At 45.6% G+C, this 23,746-nt stretch overlaps 1 protein-coding gene across 1 annotated transcript; it reads right to left on the reverse strand.

Annotated features, from left to right (window-relative positions):
* Positions 1-5,373: 5,373 nt before the first annotated feature.
* LOC147724685 (uncharacterized) lies at positions 5,374-6,498 on the reverse strand. The gene has a single exon (XM_086918083.1). It carries the CDS (start codon positions 6,496-6,498, stop codon positions 5,374-5,376), a length of 1,125 nt encoding a protein of 374 aa, XP_086774209.1.
* Between the last annotated feature and the right edge of the window lie 17,248 nt (positions 6,499-23,746).

A 23,746-nucleotide genomic window follows, 5' to 3' on the forward strand; every position in this document is an offset into this window, starting at 1 on the left:
TTGTAACTATTTTAGGATGGCGCCGGCAAGCTGCCAGCGCCATCCTAAAATAGTTACTAAGTTAGCTTCAACAGGAAGCACTAATAGATAAAATAAAGCAGGTTATCTATTAGTGTTTCCTGTTGAAGCTAACTTAGTAACTATTTTAGGATGGCGCTGGCAGCTTGCCGGCGCCATCCTAAAATAGTTACAGGATGATGGATGGACAGCTCACTCAAGGGACCCCTGCGCACATCGGTGCAATTGCATAGTAACACACACATGGCAGCTGGAACTAGTTGAAGCTCAAATTCAGTGACTCATTCATCAGCCCAAAAACATTTGTGAGCGTCGTCGAGGCTGGGCAGGTGTGCCTTCTTCCCAATTCTACCGTCGAAAATCAGCTGTGATGCTGGATAGAGGCCTTTGTATCCTTGACTTTCACGAGCGCAATCCTCGTGCTGTTCCTGTGACCAGGAGCTTCTTTCTCTTCATCTGCTGCTCTGATCGGTCTCTGACCATTTATACACACAAGAGGCACTTAAACTCACACAGAAGACCCCCCCATTTAAAAAATCCACAAAATCCGCGAATCCGCAAATTCGCAGATTTTGCGGATCCTCTAATACGCAAATCCGCAAATTCGCGGATCGTGAATCCGCGAAATCCGCCCATGCTTAGCTTATGTGACACACAGAACTGGCAGTACGAATATGTGACGCCATGAAAAGTCTCACTGCACAGAGGTGACACACCCGCCATCCATCAACAAATCCCTCAATTGGCAGCACAACTACTACACTTGTCTGAGGGAAGTGCCTGTACAGATGAGTGACATGCATGCATGGAATGTGTATCGGAATATTTTTATTAGGACGTGCATGTGGTCAGTCAATGTACTGTGCCATTACTGCTAAGGACACACACAATGTGACGTCAACCAGAGAATAAACTGTCAATGAAGTGATCCCTATGGGCTAGTCCTGCTGCGGCAGCAGTGGGTTGTGGTCCACCTGCCTCATCTTCATCATCATCGTCCGCTGCATCTGGCACTTGTATCCATGAGGCCTTGCTGCGTGCACATATGTTGTGCAACACAGAACATGCAACAATCATCTTGCACACGAGGCCTGGGCTGTACAGGAGCTTACCACCTGTGAAGTTCAGGCATTTGAAACGTGCCTTCAGCACACCAAATGTGCGCACCACGATGCCCCCGGTGCATTTGTGTGCCATATTGTACTGCCTCTGGGCCTGTGTGTTTGGTGCACGGAGGGGTGTCATCATCCAAGCGCAGAGTGCATATCCTTGATCAACTGTCACAGTGCAGAGAGACATGGGTCAATACATAATGCTGCATGATGTGTTGGCAGGCACACTGGTTCAATGGTGTGTGATATGTGTGACTTTGTGAGTCCTGTATGACATGTACTGCTTGTTGCATATGAGCGGCATCAATAAGTATTACGGAGCCTCACTGCTGCTCCTCCCTCACCCGAGACCATTCACTAGTGTGTGCAGCGCAGCTACATCACTTGCACCTCTATGGAACACCATTGACATGCCTGTCTGTGCATGTCTATAAGCCTGATCACGACACAGTGATGATGATGCGCAGAATGTGGCTGGCCACATGTGTGTAGACCCATTGCAAGGACAGGTCTGACACAGATGTAGAGCACCTGCCTGGCTGAACTCGACATGCAGTTGAGGGTACATCTTTGGCTCATGATTGTGCAATAGCTACACAGACAACCGTTGGCATGTGTGATCCCTGACCCCGAACAGGCATGCCCACTCCCATGTTCCCCTTCGGCTCAGCATGCACAACGAGGCCATGCAACATAGCAACATTGTAGATTGCGGGATGGGTGACACAGACACTACAACAGACACACATGCATCAGCCACATCCTTGGCATGGGCCACACTGATCCACACCCAGATCCACGTGTGGAGGAGCCACACCCCTATGCAGTACTGTTGTACGACTGTCCACCCCGCTAATGCTCACATGAAGATACAACACGGTTACATGTCCCAGGTCTACAGCACTGGCCACGGTGACATGGTTGTGCGCGTTGTACACAGCACAATGTAATGTGGAATGGCCCCGGTCCCACAAGCATAAATAAGAATCACAAGGACACACTGAGTGAGTATGTCTGACTGGTCACGTGCATGTGCGCCCGGCCCCATTTATTGCCACGGTCACATCTCCAGTGACGACTGTGCTGGATAGGTGTTGGTTAGTGTAAGCCACCACTCAGGGCTTGATTGGTGCTGCAAAGCACAACAACAGAGAGCAGACAATCAGCAGTACAAGGTACGTATATCATGGGTCCCTGAATTGACCACCACAGAATATGTGACCCCGTATGCACAGCGGGCGGCACAGGCACACCGCCATGGGACGGTGACTAGCAGGGCACTGAGGCAGGGCCCCACGAGCTGAGCATGTACCCATCAATGTCCATGGGGAATGTTGTGGATGGTTTCGGAGGACAGTGGAGGATGTCCCTCCAGGGCATGATGCAAAGGGCAGCAGCAAGCAGGAACAGGCAAATGGCAGTTGAAGGCAACAGACTCCACTTTCCACCTTGTCAGTATCAGCTACATGTAGGGGGAGACAACCTCCATCCCATGGGCCCAGACACCACCGACGTATAAACAGAGATTGACCATAAATTGCAGGGCACACACTCAGGAGTACCAGAGCTGGAAGGGGATGGAGTTTGCAATGACGCCAGTATAATCACATGTATACTGCCATGAAAATATCAAGACTCAGTTCCAAATGTGTGACCTACTAATCTGCTGTATCTGCTAGTGGAGTACATCAACGAGAAAGCAGAACTGCGGGCCTTACTCCCGGAGGCCGTGATGGTCTGAGGGGGCTGCCAGGAATGCGGCCCTCTGGGTTGGAGCTTGCGCCGGCATGAGGTGAGCCCACGTCGACACACGCCGGTGTCAGCAGGTGGGCATTGTAGCCTGGGTGCGCAGGGGCGGGTAAGACAGGTTTTGGGACCAGTGTCCTGGGGTGCAGCAGGCGCACAGGATCGAAGGCACCACCGCACACGGCAACAGCCTTGTGGCGGGGTGAGAGGCGCTGCCCTGGCAGACACGTTGGGCATTCCTGACTGACTGACTGAATTATTTATTTAGCGCACTATTGCCAAAATGTCTTGGCGCTGAGTGAGGATGAAGAATGATGACTTCCAGTCTAAGATTTAGTGAATAGGGAGGTTTTTAATGCCTTTCTAAACAAGATCTTATTAATTTGAAAGCATATCTCTGTAGGCAGGGAATTCCATAACTTTGGCCCCTGAAATGAGAAGGCCTTGCCACCCCATCAGGCTCACTTTATCTTAGGAAGGCAGACCAAACCTAGACTGCCAGATCTTAGTGTGCGAGACGGTACATAACGGGGAAGAAGAGACTTCATGTCTGCTGCACCTCCTCCATTTACAGCTTTGTGCACTAGGCATAACGCCTTGAACTGCACCCTTCGTTAAACAGGCAGCCAATGTAGTTGCCTTATGCCATTAGATGTCGGGTGGTGTTTGGGAAGGTCCAGCAGCACTCCTAGAGCAGCATTCTGCAATGACTGGAGTTTGAAGAATTGTCTTTCTCCATTTCCAACATACAGTGTGTTGCAATAGTCGACACGCAATAAAACCAAGGCTCCTACTACTGTCTTCCTGTAGCGGGAATTCCGTTCTCCTACAGACCTGTGCATAGAGACCTGGAACCTCGGTGAATTAGGATGGCCGAAAACTCACCTCAGTACCCAAAATCCCCTTACCGAGCTAGCTACAGTGTCTCATTGGTCATAACAAACTCCCAATGTTTAGACAAACCAGAACATGAACTTAGAGTACCTCAGGTATCGTGGAACACATGAACGCTCTTTTGTTATATAATCATTTCAAACCAGAACGTGGAGTAAATGAGGACACGTGCATATTTGAAATATTTATTTACTAATGCAGGGTTCTCAAACGCAGTATCCTATATAATACAAGCAAACATATTATAAGTAACAAAGTTATCAGCATAGTTATCAGTCCATAAAAGGCGAATGGTGACAGCATACTAAGATGCTGTAATGAATAGGAATTAACAACACCTAATTCTCACCCTCCCTATTTAGCATAGTATTTTATATCTATGAAGGTCTCATTTGGGTTTTAGCAGGGCGGGCCCATACCTCAAAATCTCAGTGGCAGAGGATCACATCATCTCCCAACAGCTCTGTGCATGCGAAGCACCATCAAGTGTGTTACGTGTGTGTTCAGCACAACAATATAAAACCCGCCTAGAGCCAAATTCTGGCAGCAGCATGTGTGTTATGTCTATGGAGGTGCGAAGATCAGACCTCACAACCACATCGTGTCAAGTTATCCATGGAGCCTTCAGCACTCACTATGCAGACAGTGTACCGAGCAAAACTGATATCAGAGCAATAACATATTTTTTCTCAAGTAAATCACTAAGCTCTTCTGGGTTGAAAGCTAAAACAACAATTATGTGTCGTGTGCCAAATGAAGCAGAAAGGAAAAATGGCGTTTAAACATTTAATAAGCTCATGCTAACTTAACACAGTATATAGAAAAGAATTAGCTATGTGACACCCCCCCCCCCCCCCCCCCAATGATCCGAGCACAGACAAAATCAAGGCAAGGTAAGACCAGAACAGGGGCATAACATGAAAGCAAAGTTCAATAATAATGAGCAAAGCTAATCTTAAAAAGCATACATGATGACCTACAGTGGCCAAAGGAAATGGTCCAAACTTTTCAACACAAGGCCCCTACAGTTTAAGTCAATAGGCCATGGGCGTATAAAAAGAATTGATTGTAAGAAAAAGGCACCTTCCAAAAATACAAATGGGTATGTGCCCAAATATTTTAAAAGTCTCCAAGGCATCTCAGGATAGGACTGTATACGCAAAATATGCAGCAACAGCCTCCAACATGAAATCACTGTCATCATCCGAAAACAGTTCAGCCATCCAATTAAGCAATGGAAAAGAACATACGTGCTCCTCCAGCACTGGATCCTCTAGCATCATCAGAGGACAACTCGGTGGGTTTTCAAGAACGCTTTGTGCCAAGAACTCATGCGCCGCTGCTAGTATGTCCCAATGACCCATTAGTCCATGCATTGCTGCCAAGGCCATAATCCTTTCGCCAGAACAAACCAACTTGTGGGCTCATTAGATGATTAAAATCGACGTCAGGAGACACCGTCAAGCAGAGACACAAATCAAGGGCCCTTTCGAAATCGCAGCTCAGGCAATGAAACACAGGCTGGACACATGTGAAATAGGAACATTGAAACGATAATCCAAATGCCGTGCTTAAAGTCGCAAGCGGCAGGGTGCCATAGTAATCAAGCATCCGGTTGTGAAACAGCAGTAGGAGGGGCTCTGCGGCTTCTAATACTGGATGGGCATCCATGTTTAATAAAACAAAATATCACCAAAACGCCTGCAGCTAATGCCAGCAAAACAGGGAAGTCACCAAACAGACTTGAAAATATGGAATGAAAAAAGCCAGGGATGACTCCAAATATCTTCTCAAATGAAGTCACGAGACCACTGCTAACTAATTTAAAAAAGTGAGCTAGGCCAGAAGTGGAGGAGGCATTAAAGATTTGATGAACCAGCTCGCTGAAATGTAACGGCAAATCAGTATTTAAAAGCGCCTGCACCTCTGTACGCGTGTTAGCTATTTGAAGGATGAATGTTTCTTGGGCCGAACTCAGGGCCACTTCTTTTTGAGACAAAAGGGCTCTTATTCTACTCATACCATTGAACTCTGCTTTCAAGGTTGGGATGCGCGGCCAGATGGAAACAGCTGAATTCCCATGCGTAGGGGGATACAGAACGTTTTTGCAACAGACGACACGTTCTGATACAGTTACCACATAAGCGATACCTTTAATTAAACCACAACACTCTTCGTTATTCAACAGTAAATAACTACCATTCGCCAGTAATGTGAATGTGGGAACAATTGCGGGAACCGGAGTTCCTTTCAAAACACAGGCCAAATTAGGCCGGTCCTGATTACACGAACCATGTAACTGGATGTGCCTGCATATCAATGAATGGTCAGGAGACTCTGTGCATTCTTCCCCGTTAAGATACACTCCTTTCTCGTCTTTCAGGCATCTATATGTGAACGGAAGAGACCATGACTCGTGGAGGAATGAGCTCCCTAATGGTTCATATCTCCCTATCGCAATGTAACGCATACAATTAGTAAACTTGTACAAGGCAAAAGGTAATGTGATCAATCCGTGGATAAGCCACGTTGCAGCAGTGGCCTCAGCTACAGAGAACGGTAACGATTCCAACCTCTCAATGTGTAACATGGAAAAGGACGCGTCACGCATAGAAAGCATGCGCTGTTTGTCAGTCAAATTAAATGGGGCAAAGAGGGAGGACACCTTCATGTAACTCCAAGGCACTCTACCAGCCTTAAGCGTCTGCAGGGTCCATGCAAATTGCATAATAGAACGCAATTGATTTTGACCATGGTATAATACAGACACTTCATCATGTACAATATCAACAACAGAAGATACATTATTATTTAATGTATGAATGCGGGAAGAAAGCATGTTAATACTGTTATCAACAACTGCAAGCACCTTTTCCAAATTAGCTTGGTCAATTGCCCTTAGGCGCTTAGCAGCCTCAACCTGTGAAGTTTTCCAGATTTCATTGTAAATCGCATAAATCCATCTTTTAGATCTACCACTAGCCGGGCCCTTTATGAAATCATTTAAATCCACATCATCAGTCAGCTTGGATAGATGTAATTTAACAGCAGCTAATGTAGAATGTTGTAGCCAATTCTGACATAATTTGCCAACTGAGTAATTTGTGACAGTATGGTCAGTATCAAAACGTGGATCAGGCCTGACTTTTGTAAAACCTTCAGTTAAACCCAAAAAGCGACGCTGGCAAGAATCAGAGCTTCTGTGCCACATCAGCCAACCCTTCGGATCCAAACTGGATACATTAAAGGATGAATTGTGCATTAATGTTTGCAGTTCTCGAGTGGAAAACTGTGTGAAATTATTCCAACTGGAATATTCTTCCAAATCAGGAATAGAAGGGGTATTTAATTTTTTTGAAGTAGCCAATCCAAAGCATGTTGTCTGGAAAATGGTAGAATTTAAAAACAACATGATTTGGGATGAGACATGCACGGTGCAAAGCCTCAATGCCTTGTACCTGCCAACTTTTGGAACCCCAAACCAATTTAGGGTTAATGGTTTCCTTCCATAGCTCGTAGCCCTCTACAGCTAATTTGTCTAGAAAGGACTTCGAATGCAACAATTTAGTATCGGTAAGTCTAACTTTGGACATGGACTTTTGTGTCATCTTAAAATAAAAGGACTCAGGACTTGATTGATTAAAGTCGGTCAAATAAGTGTACTTTTTCAAAAATGTACTGGAGCTGCCTTGTAATGGTACTGGGCAGTGTTCCCACTGTGCGTAATTTACAGTACCCCTTCTGGAACTCGTTTTATGCAGAAAATGGTTACCAAAATGTTGGAAGCAAAATAATTCACCATAATTAGCAGATTCTAAATATAAATCTTCAGCATCAAAGGCAGCATAATATTTTAAATCAGAGAATAATGATTCTACGGCCTGAACATCCCAATCATCAGAACGTATGTTTTGTTTTACCACATCCCCCATGTTCACTCTGAGTACATTAGGGACATTAACCACTTCAGTAGGGCAATGGATTTGAAATGTAACCGCATCCCACACAATCCCATCAAGAACCGGCCAAGCAGTGATGTTTACAAAATTCAAGTCTCTCTTCAGTCTGTGTGCAGAATGTGACGAGGAAAGGGGGGCCCAAGTTCCATCAAGATGCTGAATGCATGTTCTCTCCTCAACATAGTGTCCATCCATCAGACGGAAAAAATAAAACACAAAACCAATTGACATTAAAAAGGTATACTGGAAAAAGCACCAGCCAAATATATGTCCATGGAGGGATCAAAAAATGTTTTTTAAATAATGTGGCACATGTTGCAAAACTTGAGGGTTTTTTCGAATTAACTGAAACAGAGTCAAATGAGAATCGGGATTCTGTGGCCAAACGTGTTTGTAAATCAGGCATCGACAAATCAGCAGGATAGGCATAGTCTAGGTCATCAATGTTATTAGCGTGATAAGTATTCAATAAAAGATTGGAAACAGCAGGCATCTCGAGGGCCACTCCTGGCTCAGCATTAGAAGTAGTGGCTAAAACAGAATTTCTCACAATCGAAGGACAGGAGACTGCCGGTGTCATACTATGAAGAATCGGCCACCCTGTGTATCTTGACATTGTCAATAGAGATAAACCTGTTTTCCTTTCGACCTGGAAGTGGTGGTAAAATGACTGTTCTTGTGCCCTTCACTCCAAGAATGGGAACCGGTGCTCGATAGGAAGGACCAAATTCTTTCTTGTTATCGATCTTTTCTCGAACCAGTTCTCCAACTTTGGGTAGCCAGCCAACTACCGGGATCTGCAACGCATCATCCGATGTGGAGGGCAAATGTTCCTTTGCAAGACTGTCTCTGGTCTTTTGTAGATCCTGTAAAACATTGCAATGCTCATCTACGTCAAAGGCCGTGGCTTGAGCCATGCAGTCAAGACCGTCGAGGTCAGGGACATACATCTTGATACCAAAGAGCATTTCGTACGGGATCCGCCCACCCAGAGACCTTCTAGGGAGATTATTTAGAGCACACTGCACGCCATTGAGGTGGGCCAACCAGTTTCTGCCAGTGCCTATAACTCGTGCTGTCAAAGATTGCTTTAAGTCACGGTTCATTCGCTCCACTACACTATTACCCTCAGGTCTGTACGGAGACGAAAACTTGACTTGGACCCCCAACGAAATCATAGCATCCTTATACGCCTTAGAGGCGAAAGCCGGACCCTGATCTGAATGGAAGGTACCACAGGCAAAAATCCCTACAAAGACACGCAAATCCCTTATGACAGTGCATGAATCAGCGCTGCAATGGGGCCATACCCACACAAAGCGTGTGCATGAATCAACTGCTACTAGGATGTACTTATACGCAGTATCAGAAGAAAAAGGACTGCAGTGATCTAAATAAACACAACCCAGTGGTTTATTAGATATGTACAACTGTGTCTGAGGCGGACGCGCAGCAGTCTAAGGCTTGATCTGCTGGCAAATGTCACATTGAAGGACATAATCGCGCGTCTGTTTGTACAGTCCCCGCCACCAGAACCTTTGTTGTAGCTGAGTTACAGTGGCCAAGACGCCCGCATGCGCAGACGCTACACCTTCATGCGCCGCTGTAATCAACGTAGCCCTGCAATCCGAGTTGGGAATCAAACGTTCACCAACATCAGGAATTTTCACATAAGGAACTTTATCAGGACTTAAGTGGTATGTGTATTTCGAAGGGAACCCCGCAGGATATTTAACTCCCTTCTCAGTGGCAGCTACAGCCGCCAAGATGTCATCATCTATTTTACTTTTGGACCGTGTAACTGCTGCAACTAAATATTTTGATACTGCAGATTTTGCCGCTTCATCAGCAAGCGAGTTACCGACAGCGTGAACTCCAACACGCTGATGGCCGAGAGTATGAATCACAAACACAAGGGGCAACTGCTCTTTAAGCTCAGCCACTCGGACCCAGATCATTTTATGTTTTATTGTGCTACCCTTGGAATCACGAAAGTCATTCTGAATCCAAAAGAACAAGTTCTCATTGTAAGACTGGACACAGTAGTAAGAATCACTTACGATTAGAGTTGTCACACTAGGATCTGCGTACTCCAATGCAAGCATCATAGCACGAAGTTCCGCTAATTGTGCGGTGCAGTCCCCTAGTGTCTGCGTGTGCACGACACTGGACTTGAACTCATCATTCACCATGGCACCAACCACAATGGTGCATGCGGAAACGTAGGCATGTTTAGAGCCATGCGCAAACTGCGCCGAACCATCAGTGTAAATGATGCAATGGAAATCCTCCAAGGGCCGCATTGCTAAAGGAGCCGGATGAACGAATTCATACTGTAAGTACTGCTGCGACCGTAATGTGGCGTCAAAAATAAACGTGACATCCTGGGATGTCAAGGATGCAGCCCATTGAATCCACCGAGGGTGCAAAGCTTTGGAATTCGGTACACTGGCTTTCGTGACTGCCTCCAAGGCAGGACACGGGGTAACAACCAACTTGCGTTTTCCCTGTGACAGGGCAAGTTCCTTAAGTATTGCCATCTGCACAGCCATCAAAACTTTCTCCACAGTGGAAAAGCGCAATTCAGCCGAAGTGTACAAGTGTGACTTGTAAGCAATAGGTACTGTGTCCCCTTCATTAAAAGTCAGGTTTGTGAAACCCACTGTCCCAGGGATAATTCTTATCACCAGGTTGGTCTGGTTATCACGAGTCAGTAAGAATTTAGAAGCGAGCAGATCAGCCTGCAAAGACTGCAGAATTGCCGAATGCTCAGGCAGCCAGCATGATTTGGAAAAAGATGGTTGTATCAAAGCATACAAAGGCTTGATACGCTGGACATATTCCGGAATGTATGTCCTCCCGAAATTCAAGAAGCCCAGTAAAGATTGTAATTTTTTCAGTGTTGTCGGAGCGCGCAGTTGTGCGTATTTCTCCAGGAAGTGAGGAGCCAATCCCTTTTCCTCATTGTTGAGCTCGTAGCCTAGAAATAACACTGTGTACTCTGCAATGTGCGATTTAGCAAAGTTGAATTTGTAACCCAAGTTTGCAAAGGTACAAATAATCCCGTTGACTCGACACAGATGCTCCCAAAGTTCGTCATCTGTGAGATATATGTCATCCACATACGAACAAGCATCCGTGTTGATTCTCTCCAAAAGAGAGACAATGCGGGCAGTGAAAATCCCAGGACAATTTCATAGCCCATAGGCAAACGCCGAAACTGTTCCTTACACCGCCGCAAGTAAAGGAGGTCCATTGGGAACTTAGACCATCCAATTGATGGGCATAAAAACAATTGTAAAGGTCAAGCGTGGTTTTAAACCGCTTACGCACAAGACTATTTACTAGGGCAGAGCCGTGAGTATTCTGTACTGCACAGTTACGCAATGCGAGTTTTAATGCCGGTAATTCAATACCAAACGATATGAACTGTCTGGACTGTTTATAGTAAAAAGAGGGTTATTCATCGGTGACACACATGTTTCAATTACACCTTGATATTCCAATTGTTCAAGGATAGCCGCAACGGAAGCCTTTGCTTCACACCGTATGGGATATTGAGGTTGAGGTTGTGGCTGAGACCGTAAAGGAATCTCGTGGCATGGAGACAATTTATCCCAACCACATTGATTGCGGTACACAGCCGGCGGTAGAGCCAGAGCCAACTCTTCTGAAAAATGCAGCGCATCCTCTTTCGAGACTGTGTTCGCGAAACTGGGGAGGATTACCTCCTCCCCTCGCAGAGCTGCGAGAACAAAAGGTGGGGGCCAGTCAGCCTCCGAAAGCAAAATGTCATATGTAGATGAAAGATTTTCCCAAAATACCCCTTTTATGGTTCGCTGTATGTCACCCTCGATTAACGGGACAATTTCAAAAAGTCTATCAGGGGGAGCAACTCTGGTATCAGCTGTTTCGATCACAACATAAGTATCAATTGCTGTCACCTTCAGTAGTGGACGCAGGGCCTCTCTCACTATGGTAATCTCCGCCGCGCTGTCCAGCAAGGTCAGAGCCCACGTCAGATTCCGAAGCCGTGTTTTCACTCTCTGTGGCATATCGATGCCCTGTTAAGGCTGCGACTTTCTTCTCGGCAAACTGCGGTCTCTTCGGTGTCGAGCTTTCCTGCCTTTCTGCACCGTTTTTCGGGCGGGGATGGTCACGTCCTTGCTGGCCACCCCGACCCCTGCCGCCCCCTCCACCACCGGTAGTCGGGCCGATGAGTCCTGAAAGGAACGAGGAGAGGGCTGATCAGAAGCCTGAAATCGATCAGGAGATTTAATCGTCGCGCGATCGCGCAAGTCATAAACACGTTTTGACTGCGCAGGCAACGGAGACGCAGGACGAGAAGCCTGTGTTTGTTGTTGTTGCTGTTGCTTTCCCTGTTTCTGTTTTTTCAGCCAATTTTGTTTCTTGGACTTGGGCTGAACTTCCGTTTCCGAAGTTTGTCCCTGAGGCGGCTTTTTCCTCTTTAACAGAAAAAGGCTTAAGACCCTTACTATTGCAACCCACAGTTTTATAAGCCGCCACAATAATTTTCGCTAACTGACGGGGTTTCTCGGCATTGGGAAGCGCTGCCAAAGTGTTAGCAACCTGAAAGTTCACTGCATACCCCTTGACATTAGCAAGGATGAGATTGCAAACCACATCAAAGGTGCCACACAGGCGCATACCCAACTCAACCGCAGACTCCGGTCTGTGATCATCTTGAACACGTTTAAGGACCGTAGGCAGCACTGCCATTGACGGGGTGCCGTAGCACCTTGCATAGACCGCTGCAAAAGTCTTACCCCAGGTTTCACAGTCAACGAGCTCAGGGGCTAAATCTTTCGGCAAACTAAGCGTAAGAATCTGGTGTTTTTCACCAGGAGTCGTATTAGGAAATACAGCTTCCAGCTGGTCAAATTTCTCGGCAAGCCAGAAAGGAAAATCATCCTTATCCTGGGGCTTCTTGCCCATTACAGCATTGACCATGACGGGACTGAGTTTCAAACTACCCTGTCTGGCCGGAAGCGCCGCACCCCCCGGGGCTCCACCCGGAAGATTACGGCCCATGTAATGCACTAAGGCTCCAATCACGGCAATTGCGACTACAAGTAGTCTTCGAAGTTCAGCCACATGCCGTATAGAGGATGAGGAGTAAATCCAGCCAAAACAGGCCAACTTGCGCCTGGAATGGACAAAGGACCTAACCTCGGAGCGTTCAAAGTATGGGGTAGGGCGCCACCAAACCAAACTCGATGCTGCCAAACGTCAATAGGAACCTCCTGTGCCCTGTATGGAGTATACTCATTAGGTACGGCCGTGGGAGTGTACGTGTGGAACACACCAGAATATGCGTCCACCTCCGGAAATGTCACCCACGAATAAAATAGTTTGTAAGGGTAAGCAGCATCCGCACTCACCACCATAATCACAGCCAAGCCGTCCAAAGGCACGTTGTACATCCGCAAATGGTCTCGCACCGCAATGCGACTATGTTGCGGAATGTCCATGGCAGCCATGACAGCACAGGACAGAAGAAAAACAAAGCAATTTATGTAGCACAACTGGGTAGTAATTCAAGTAAACCTTTTTAGTAAGAATCAAGCTTGAAAAGACCTATTTCAAAAATAGGTAGGTTTTTCCCACACCACTGTTTTCCGGAAACGGCAGTGAAGGGGTTAAGGATTGAATGATATACTACTCGAGTGTCATGATATAAGGCCAACAACGTATGGGCGCCATGTAGCGGGAATTCCGTTCTCCTACAGAACTGTGCATAGAGACCTGGAACCTCGATGAATTAGGATGGCCCAAAACTCACCTCAGTCCCCAAAATCCCCTTAACGAGCTAGCTACAGTGTCTCATTGGTCATAACAAACTCCCAATGTTTAGACAAACCAGAACATGAACTTAGAGTACCTCAGGTATCGTGGAACACATGAACACTCCTTCGCTATATAATCATTTCAAACCAGAACGTGGAGTAAATGAGGACACGTGCATATTTGAAATATTTATTTACTAATGCAGGGTTCTCAAACGCAGCATCTTATATAATACAAGCAAATATATTATTAGTAACAAAGTTATCAGCATAGTTATCAGTCCATAAAAGGCGAATGGTGACAGCATACTAAGATGCTGTAATGAATAGGAATTAACAACACCCTCCCTATTTAGCATAGTATTTTATATCTATGAAGGTCTTATTTGGGTTTTAGCAGGGCGGGCCCATACCTCAAAATCTCAGTGGCAGAGGATCACATCATCTTCCACCAGCTCTCTGCATGCGAAGCACCATCAAGTGTGTTACGTGTGTGTTCAGCACAACAATATAAAACCCGCCTAGAGCCAGATTTTGGCAGCAGCATGTGTATGTCTATGGAGGTGCGAAGATCAGACATCACAACAACATCGTGTCGAGTTAAACTTGGAGCCTTCAGCATTCACTGTGCAGACAGTGTACCGAGCAAAACTGATATCAGAGCAATAACATATTATTTCTCAAGTAAATCACAAAGCTCTTCTGAGTTGAAAGCTAAAACAACAATTATGTGTCGTGTGCAAAATGAAGCAGAAAGGAAAAATGGCGTTTAAACATTTAATAAGCTCATGCTAACTTAACACAGTATATAGAAAAGAATTAGCTATATGACAGTTTGAAAAGTTGTCTTTCTCCATTTCCAACATACAGTGTGTTGCAATAGTCGACACGCAATAAAGCAAGGCTCCTCCTACTGTCTTCCTTAATGCAAAAGGTATGAATGGCAGTATTTTTCAGAGGACCTTAACCGTAAAGAAACAGGCCGAGGTAACATGATTGACATGATGTGTTAGATCTTTGTCAATCAGGAAACCTAGGTTCTTCGCCTTTTGTGCTGGAACGGGACAGATGCCAGCTTCTGGGGGGCCACCATAAATGATTCCAAATTGAGGGTTTTTGGCAAAATTCTGCCACCTCCCTTTTCTCTGTGTTGAGCTTTAGAAAGTTAGTATTCATCCAGCTCATAACACTTGTGAGACAATTTTGGAATCATTCAGCTGTGACTTTGACATTCTGTGTAAGTGACACCACAAACTGTGTGTCATCAGCGTATGACACCAGTTTCAAACCTTGATCTTTTATCACTTTTGCGGAGGAACTCTCCAGACTGAAATCCGTCCCAGTAGCTTTATTGTACTCTGGAGTCCAGGAAGGACCTGAGCAAGGTTAGAGCAGTATCCCTGATACCCACGACCTTAAGCCATTGTAATAGGACCACATGATTTATGGTGTCAAAAGCTGCCGTTAAATCAAGCAGAATTAGGAAAACTCTGCCACCTTCATCCATGGGCCTACGAATCTCCTCAGTTGGCATTATTAGAGCAGATTCCGTAGAATGTTGTGACCTAAACCATGCTGGGAGGAGTCCAGGATATTGTTGAGATCCACAAACTCCATTAGCTCCTGGTTCATAGCTTTCTCTACTATTTTAGACGGCAGAGGGAGACAGGATATAGGGGGATAGTGCTTAGTATCCTGAGGGTCCGGTGAGTCTTTCTTCAAAATAGGTCTTATACAGGCCTTTTTCCATCTCTAGAGAAAGACTCCAGATCTTATAGTCTCGTTAAGGAGAGGAGTCAGGGAAGGACTTATCTCTTCAGGGGGCAGATGGAGTATGTTCTGGAAGTAAACCACGCCCACGGCTACATGCTTTTTATTCACACCCCTATGCTGAGCTCGTGTACACTGGAGCAGCCCACTCCGCTCACGCTTACGGGGGGATGTAACAAGCTACATTTCTGTGATCTCCCCCACTGGCTGAGGTGACATGATTGTGTCCACAGTCCACTACACTCCAAACACCAGCAGTATATGTCGACATGGGTATGTCTGTGGTCTGTATACTGCAGTCTGGCCAGCACATCCATGCCACACTTAGCATTGTGTACATTCGTATTCATGGGTCACTTGCCTCCCTCGCACATGCCTTGTTCACAACTCACCCCAAAATCAGCTATTGTGTGGGTGAGGTGCCATGCCGTTGATGGCTTGTGTACATGGCTAGGCCAGATTCCCACAGTGAGTTGTGATGTTGTGTCTTGTGGGTGTGCATGTTGTTCGGCATGCTGTAAGTGAGTTTGTAACATGTGCATTCCCAGAGTTCTGAGTTGCATGATTGTGAAGTTTAGGTGTGTAGTGTGTTCATTTGGAACTTACCAACGAGCAGATCTTGTCCGTAGGTGCTCGTTGGGGGAGTGGCGTTGGTGCTGTGGGCCTGTGGGGGCTCTGAGCTGCATGATCAGTAGCTCCATGGCATCTGTTATTCTTCAGATGTGGCTCTGGCCTGGGCTCCCTTTTGTGGTGCCGGCTGCCATCTAACTTTACACCAGGTCAGAGCAGGTGTTGATTTCCTGCTGCTAATGCGCCTTATTGCATGTTTTGTGATCTTATCGCAGATCTGTCTGGTCAATGAGAATGTTGAGGTGAGATGTTTTTGCGACTTTTTGCTCGGGAACGCCTACTCTGCATCTCATTAGTGATAGTTGCGGGGGTCATCTGTGGCGATGTTTTTTGCGGCTGCAATGGCTGGTGAACTGGTGCGATGGGCTGTTAGCACCAGCTTGTGAATGGGGTGGTAACTTTATCACGACTTTGGCTCTGATAAAGTGGCATTAACTCGGAGATAGCTCCTTGAGAATATTCCCCAGAGTTTTAAAGATAGCGATTTTACATTGGAATTGGTGTTACCGTGATTGTGTTTTGCATGTTGCACATTGCTGGTGTCCTCGGGTATCCGGCCGGCCCCCTGCGCTGCTGCGTGTTGCAGGGTGCAGACGAGGCTTTGTTTTGCAACTGAACACCTCACCACCACTATCTTGGGCGGTTGGCCGGCTAGTTGTCAGGGGGCAGCAATCACAATAATTGGGAGCCCGGGCGCGTATGCACAACAGATGCGCTCAGCGGGCACGCCACTGGCATCTCAAAGGTGCACCAAAGGCAAGACCGTCTGCGCCTGTCCGCGCACAGCCGGGCCCAGGGGCCAAAACCCCTGCCAGTTGGAGGTCCCAACAAAGTATCAAGTACTCGGCGGACGAGTTACATAAATTATCACAGCCTATCCCGAAATTTTGTAGGCACAACATTAATGTAGATAGGAAGCCGCTAAAATGTGGGAATTGTAACAGAGACTTTACACAGATAAACCACACAAAGTACCTGGTGGCAAACGTATTTTTGCCTCTACTAAACTGTCGGTGATTAATTAAATATAAATATGAGACCTCTGAGATATTGAGGGAAGAAATGCCCGACACCCTGATTCTTACCGAGACATGGCTTAACGACAGCTCCACCCCAGACATTCTGGATGTGGTCCCGGAAGGCTACGAGATACTGAGACAAGATCGAGTAGGCCAAAGAGGAGGAAGAATTGCGATAATCTAGAAATCCTCAATGAAGTGCAGCATAAAGGAAGCAAATATAGAGAAATGCAAGGCTCTCCTTTTCACACTTTCTGCAGTGGAAGATAAAACCATAGCAGACTTTCTAATTATCCGCCCATTAGGCCCAGCAGCTCAATTTGCTCTAAGTCTGGGGGAGAAAGTGGTCCAACCAGATCTACCCTATAACAATGTCCTCATCCATGGCAATCTTAACATACATTTTGATAATATGGAGAACCTAGAAGTACAATCTGTATGTAAGGACCTTATGACACTTGACCTAGTGCAAAAAGTGAATATGCCAACTCATCAAGAGGGGCATATTCTAGACCCAATATTTGCCAACTCAATTGAGATCAATGTTGGGACACCATGGTCATATTTCCTTGGCAAGACCACCACTTAGTCCATTTTACCATACCCTCTCATAGACCCACGGCTGAGAGGCCTGCGCAGAAAATCACACGCAGGAAATGGACCAGATTCAATCCGAACTCATTGGCACAGGCATTGCTGAAAAATAATCTTAAACTGGAGTAGGATATAAACATAGCTAATATGCAACTTGAGACATGGATAACTGACACACTAGATGAGATAGCGCCCTGGACCACTATGAACTGCAGGAGGTATAAAGCATTGGCGCTATGGTTTAATGAAGCACTAATAAGAGCCAAAAAAGAGTTTGAGTGCAGGTGGCGGAAGGACTATTGTATCAAGTTAAAGAGAGATATAAAATAGAACTAAAAAACATACCATGCCCTTATTAAGAAAACCTGTTGTGATTTTTATACTAAAAAGATTGAAAGGGTAAGCAACTCCTCCAAAGAAATGTTCTTGGTACTGCAGTCCCTAAAATAACATGAACATTTAAATGACTCAGAAACCTCCTCAATGGAGAATTGCAAAAAAGTGGCTGATTACTTTGCAGAAAAAGTGGTGAAAGTATGTGATGCTTTTCCAGCAGATGCACGTCAGGGCAAGAACCCAGATTGTAGGAAAGATAAAATATTTGAGGGAGAGACCCTTGACGAATTTAAGGTGCAGGAGTTAGAAGAGCTGAAGATCACAGCACGGAGAATTTAATCCAGACCCCCCCCCAGAGATCCTAATGCAGGGAGGAGATGTCATTATGCCATATATCTCTAAGCTAATAGCACACTCCTTACAGCTGAGAGAAGTTCCCCTGAAATGGAAGCAAGCGATAGTACGTCCACTAAAAAAATAGCCATCAATAGATCAAACAGTGTTAGAAAACTTACGCCCCATCTCGCTACTACCTTTCTTTGCAAAAATTGCAGAAAAAGTAACCAATAACCAGCTAACTAGCCATATCAACTAGAATGATTTACTGCACCCCTCACAATCGGGTTTCAAAGCTGCACACTCCACAGAGTCGGGACTGCTCTTGGCCACTGAAACTATGAGACAATATGCAGATAAAGGGCAGACCGCTGCACTGATCCTGCTAGATCTCAGTGCGGACTTTGACACCATCTCCCATGGCCTTCTGCTCCAAAGATTGGAGACATGAGGCGTTAGAGGTGCTTCAGGGCGCTGGATGACATCTTCTCTCTCCTCGCAGAGTTTTCAAGTCACACAACAGACACACATATCTAAGAGTTTTCCCCTGTCTCAGGGATTCCCACAGGGATCAATTCTGAGCCCTACACTATTTAACTTGTATGTGGGACCACTTGCAGAGCAAGTGGAAGACCATAACGTGACCATCCTGTCATATGCTGATGACACTCATCTGATTGTCACGCTGTCTCAAAACCCCAAACTGACAGCACACCAATTCTCCAGGTGTCTGGAAAATGTAGCAGCATGTATGTCCAACCATTGCTTGAAGCAGCAACCCCAAAAGCAGAAGTAAAAAACCTCGGAGTGTGGTTTGACGCCAAACTGACATTTGATATGCAAATCCAGAAAGTGGTGGGAAAATGCTTCGGGACCCTTAAAGTCCTCAGAAAATTCCCTGACCTATTAACGTCAAGTGTAAGGAAAACAATAGTACATGCTTTGGTTACCTCCCAAATAGACTATGGCAATGTTCTATATCTAAGTGCACCAAAAAAGGGCTGACAAAACTTCAGTCGGTACAAAACGCGGCAGCTCACCTAGTGTTGAACCTCCCAAAAAAAACATCCACAGCAAAGGCTCTGGTAGGATTGCACTGGTTGCCTATGGAGAAGAGAATCGTTGTTAAGGCAATGTGTTACTGTCACCAAATCCTGAAAAAAAAGGTCCACGATATCTGCCGCCATTGATAACACCCTATACACCTAGCCAGAACCAAAGGCAGGGCATTGGTGACTGCACAGAGAATGCAGAAAGCGAGAATGGGTGCATGCTCCTTTAGATATCTTGCAGCCATGACTTGGAACACACTACCTATCTAAATATCTTGGAGCCATGACGTGGAACACATGGATGTAAGAGCAGAATCTTGTGAAACCTCCTTTCGCAAGAAATCTAAAGACAGGGCTGTTCTCAACAGCCAACCAGATTAGACCTACAAGAACCACTGCCAAGACCACTAGCTTCTCACTGAGAGTTTCTCCGCTGCCTCACTGAGAGTCTGCTTCTAGCGCGGGAACACACCGGTGGTGTAACCAGTCGCTTTACAAATGGATAAAGAAATAAAGAAATATGAGCCAGCTTAGGTACTACATTTTCAATCCTTTCCACGTCTGAGTTGGGCACACCAATATTTCATGCCACCACTCTCCTATTCTTTTCCATTGAATCATTGTGTAGGTGTTCCCCACTTTATCCTGCATCCCTTCTGAACAAGAATTATTTGTATGTTCCACTGTCTTTCCCTCCTGTACCTGGTTGACTTGAGCTGCCACTTCTACGTGAACTGAACTTCCCATCATTTTCCATGATGCCCTTTTTTTTTCTTCCACCAATACATCGCCAGGTGCACACATTTTCACCTTCTTACAATTCTGGATCTCATCTAGGTGGAACCTTGTGATTGTGTCTGCATTTCTACAACTTTATTTTCTTCTCTGATGTCATAGAGACCACATAGAAGTCCCTTTCAGCTTTTCTGTTGAACGCAGAGCTCAATAGGGAGGGAAGGAGATCGTGTTTGCTTCCCTGAAGAAAACCATTTGATTTGATTTTGGTGGCCTCTTTCTAAATTGTGCACTAATGGACCTTGAAGGTAACAACGTGGGTATTCGTAGTGCCCATTGTTTGTAGCGAATACGATCAACATTTTTATTCCAGCCTTTCATATAATGAGAGCTATTTATTTTAAATGAAAATCATCCTGAGCTATTCCTATTATTGGAGATGCAATAGTGACCAAATCAGACAAGATTACTTTAGTCGCCTTCATCTGCAAGCTTAGCAATAGTGTTCACCTCGGTGCAGCAGACATGGTTGCAAACAGTAATGTAAACAATGTTGTGGTAACATAGAATTCCTCTACGTGTGAAATACAGAAGAGCATTAGTTACAATGCTCCTGAAACCAAGTTATTAATATTAGTAAAAATTCTCCCCAGATCCTCATAATATATTTTAAATATCAGATTTTAGTATATTGTGGAAATTCATCCATTTGTTTTAAACATCAACTTTCTAAGTTCTGAATACATTTTCATCTTGAATATGCACATTTTTCAGTTTTGGTATATATATATTACTTACAGGTAGATAGAGAGCTACCAGTAGCTTGTAAGCTGCTCACTGGAGACCCCTGCTCTAATCTACAATTCGTAAACACATTACTCTTGCTTCCAGACACACATACGATTAAGTATACAGAAATGGATGGGCTAAGAACACTGGAAGCATGACTAATTCCATGTTTTCTATTTATTCTTTCGATTGATCCCTCGGTGTGAATTTTGCATTGCCACCATGTCTGTACTATTACAGGGTCAGATCTTTTTTGGATAAGCGATCCCAGGCAGTGTACCTGTCTACCTTCTCTCTTCTTACTCCCCCCTATCTTGCAGAGTCCCACAGGGCTCCGCCCTATCTCCTTTGTTATTTAATCTCTACATGCAGCCCCTAATAGCCTCTCTCCGCAAATCCTCGGCTACAATCTTTAATTATGCGGATGATCTGCAGCTAATTTTTCCTATTGACACTTCCCTATCCTCTTGCACTAGCTTCCAAACTACCATGCTTGATATATCGGAATGGATGTATCACAGTCAGCTTAAATTAAATCCCACTAAGACCGAGCTTGTGTTGGTAGGCGGGTCAGCCAACCCATAGAATGCCAGCTTTTGGCATCCCTCACTAGGGTCTCCACCTTGCCCCGTCAACTCAGTGAAGAGCCTTGGCGTAGTCATTTCTGGTGATTTATCCATGAGGCCTCAGATAAATGCTGTCACGTCATCCTGCTTTTTCCATCTGGGTAGGATACGTAAGATCAGTAGGTTCCTCACCAGAGATGCACTTATACTTGTCATCATGGCTCTCGTTACATCCAGAATTGACTATGCCAAAACTCTGTATGTGGGAATCCCTGCTTACCATCTCCACAGGTTGCAGCTGGTGCAAAATCAGGCAGCACGCCTAGTTCACCATCAGCCTAAACACCAGCACGTTTCGCCGCTGTTGCGGAGCCTGCACTGGCTCCCGGTGGCTAAGCGTTGCACCTTTAAACTTGGTTGTACGATATTCAAAGCTCTGACTGATCAAGCTCCTGCCTTCATCTCTTCTAGTTTGAAGCGATATGTGCCCCTGAGAGATCTCCGCACCACCTCACACAATCTTCTAGTCATTCCTAAAATCAAACGCAAAAAGCACGGTGGCCTCTGTTTTTCTTTTCTGGCCCCCAAAATCTTCAATTCCCTCCCGACTGCTTTCCGACACTGCCCTACCTATGATTGCTTTCATAGGATGTTGAAAACCTTCCTCTTTCAGTCAGCGTTCGAGTTACCCCCGTTCCTGCCCTCCGCATTTGTTATGAGCGCCATGAAACCGTCTGGTGACCGAGCGCGGTACAAATAATTTTAACATAACATAACATAACACAGGGCTTCCCTGCACTTCTGAAAACAAGCTACCTATCTAGCTCGGACCTTGTTCGCATATACAGTACATATCTAATAATAGGAAGTATTTGTTGCTGTGGTTTCTCCGGTCACTCCAAGATTACAGTGAACATCACTTGAGGTACTTGAGGATAGCTGTGGCAGTTTCCATTCCATTCTATCACTCCATATATTGCTTCGGATGTGATGGTTTTTGCACAGATTGCAGCTAATCCCTGTCTGCCACATGGGATCTGCCTTTGCTCCCGAAGTCTCCACTGCGTACTTGCTTTTCACTGATTACCGCTGACCCATGAGTTTTCTAACTCTGACAATAATTTGCGACTCTTGTCTAGAGAGTTTTTTCTTTGCTTCAGTCTCTTCCCAGGGTACTTGCTTCTTAGTTTAGTGCTACACAAACAAATGATGGACGGAATGCTGAATAAATCATACATTCAGCCCCAGTCAAGAGATCTGGGTTAAATCCATTGTTATTTTGCTCACCATGCCACCCCAGTTTAGACCCAGCCAAATACAAATCAGTCTTGACCCTGTGCCTCATGGGAGCATTCCAGAACAAACTGCCAATCCAGGTCCGCCCTGGACCAGAAACAAGCATTTCGGGACTGGTTTCTGGGTATTACCCCTCATTAGCCAGGCTAGCTTGAATCCAGTGGCACAGTGAGCAAGGGACCCCCATTTGGGCATACCCATCCCACAAAGGGGGTGCAGAGTGCTACAAAAATAAATGATGGAGGGAATGCTGAAGAAATCATACACTCACTCCCAGTCAAGAGATCTGGGTTAAATCCATTGCTCTTTTGCTCAAAATGCCACCCCAGTTTAGACCCAGCCATATGCAAATCAGTCTTGACCCTGTGCCTCATGGGAACAGTTCAGACCTGAACTGCCAAGACAGGTCCTCTCTGGATCGTAAAGAAGCATCCTGGGACCGGTTTCTGTGTATTACCCTTCATCAGCCAAACTAGCTTGAATCCAGTGGCACAGTGAGTAAGGTACCCCTGTCTAGCATACCCATCCCATTTAGGGTGAAAAGTGCTACGCAAACAAAATGCTCATCCCACTTAGGGTGAAAAGTGCTACGCAAACAAATGATGGAAGGAATGCTGAATAAATCATATGTTCTTCCCCAGTCAAGAAATCTGGGTAAAACCCATCATTCTTTTGTTCACATGCCACCCCAGTTTAGACTCAGCCATATGCAAATCAGTCTTGACCCTGTGCCTCATGGGAACCGTTCAGACCGAACTGCCAAGCCAGGTCCTCACTAGAGCTGAAACAAGCATCCTGGGAACAGTTTCTGGGTATTACCCTTAATCAGCCAGGCTAGCTTGAATACAGTAGCACAGTGAGCAAGGGACCCACATCTGGGCATACCTATCCCACATAGGGTGAAAAGTGCTATGCAAACAAATGATGGAAGGAATGCTGAATACATCATATCACCCCCAGTCAAGAGATCTGGGTTAAATCCATTGTTCTTGTGCTCACCATGCCACCCCAGTTTAGACCCAGCCATATGGAAATCAGTTTTGACCCTGTGCCTCATGGGAACAGTCCAGACCGAACTCCCAAGCCA

This window comes from Lissotriton vulgaris, chromosome 4_1 (genome assembly GCF_964263255.1).
Source record: "Lissotriton vulgaris chromosome 4_1, aLisVul1.2, whole genome shotgun sequence".
Lineage (NCBI taxonomy): Eukaryota > Metazoa > Chordata > Amphibia > Caudata > Salamandridae > Lissotriton > Lissotriton vulgaris.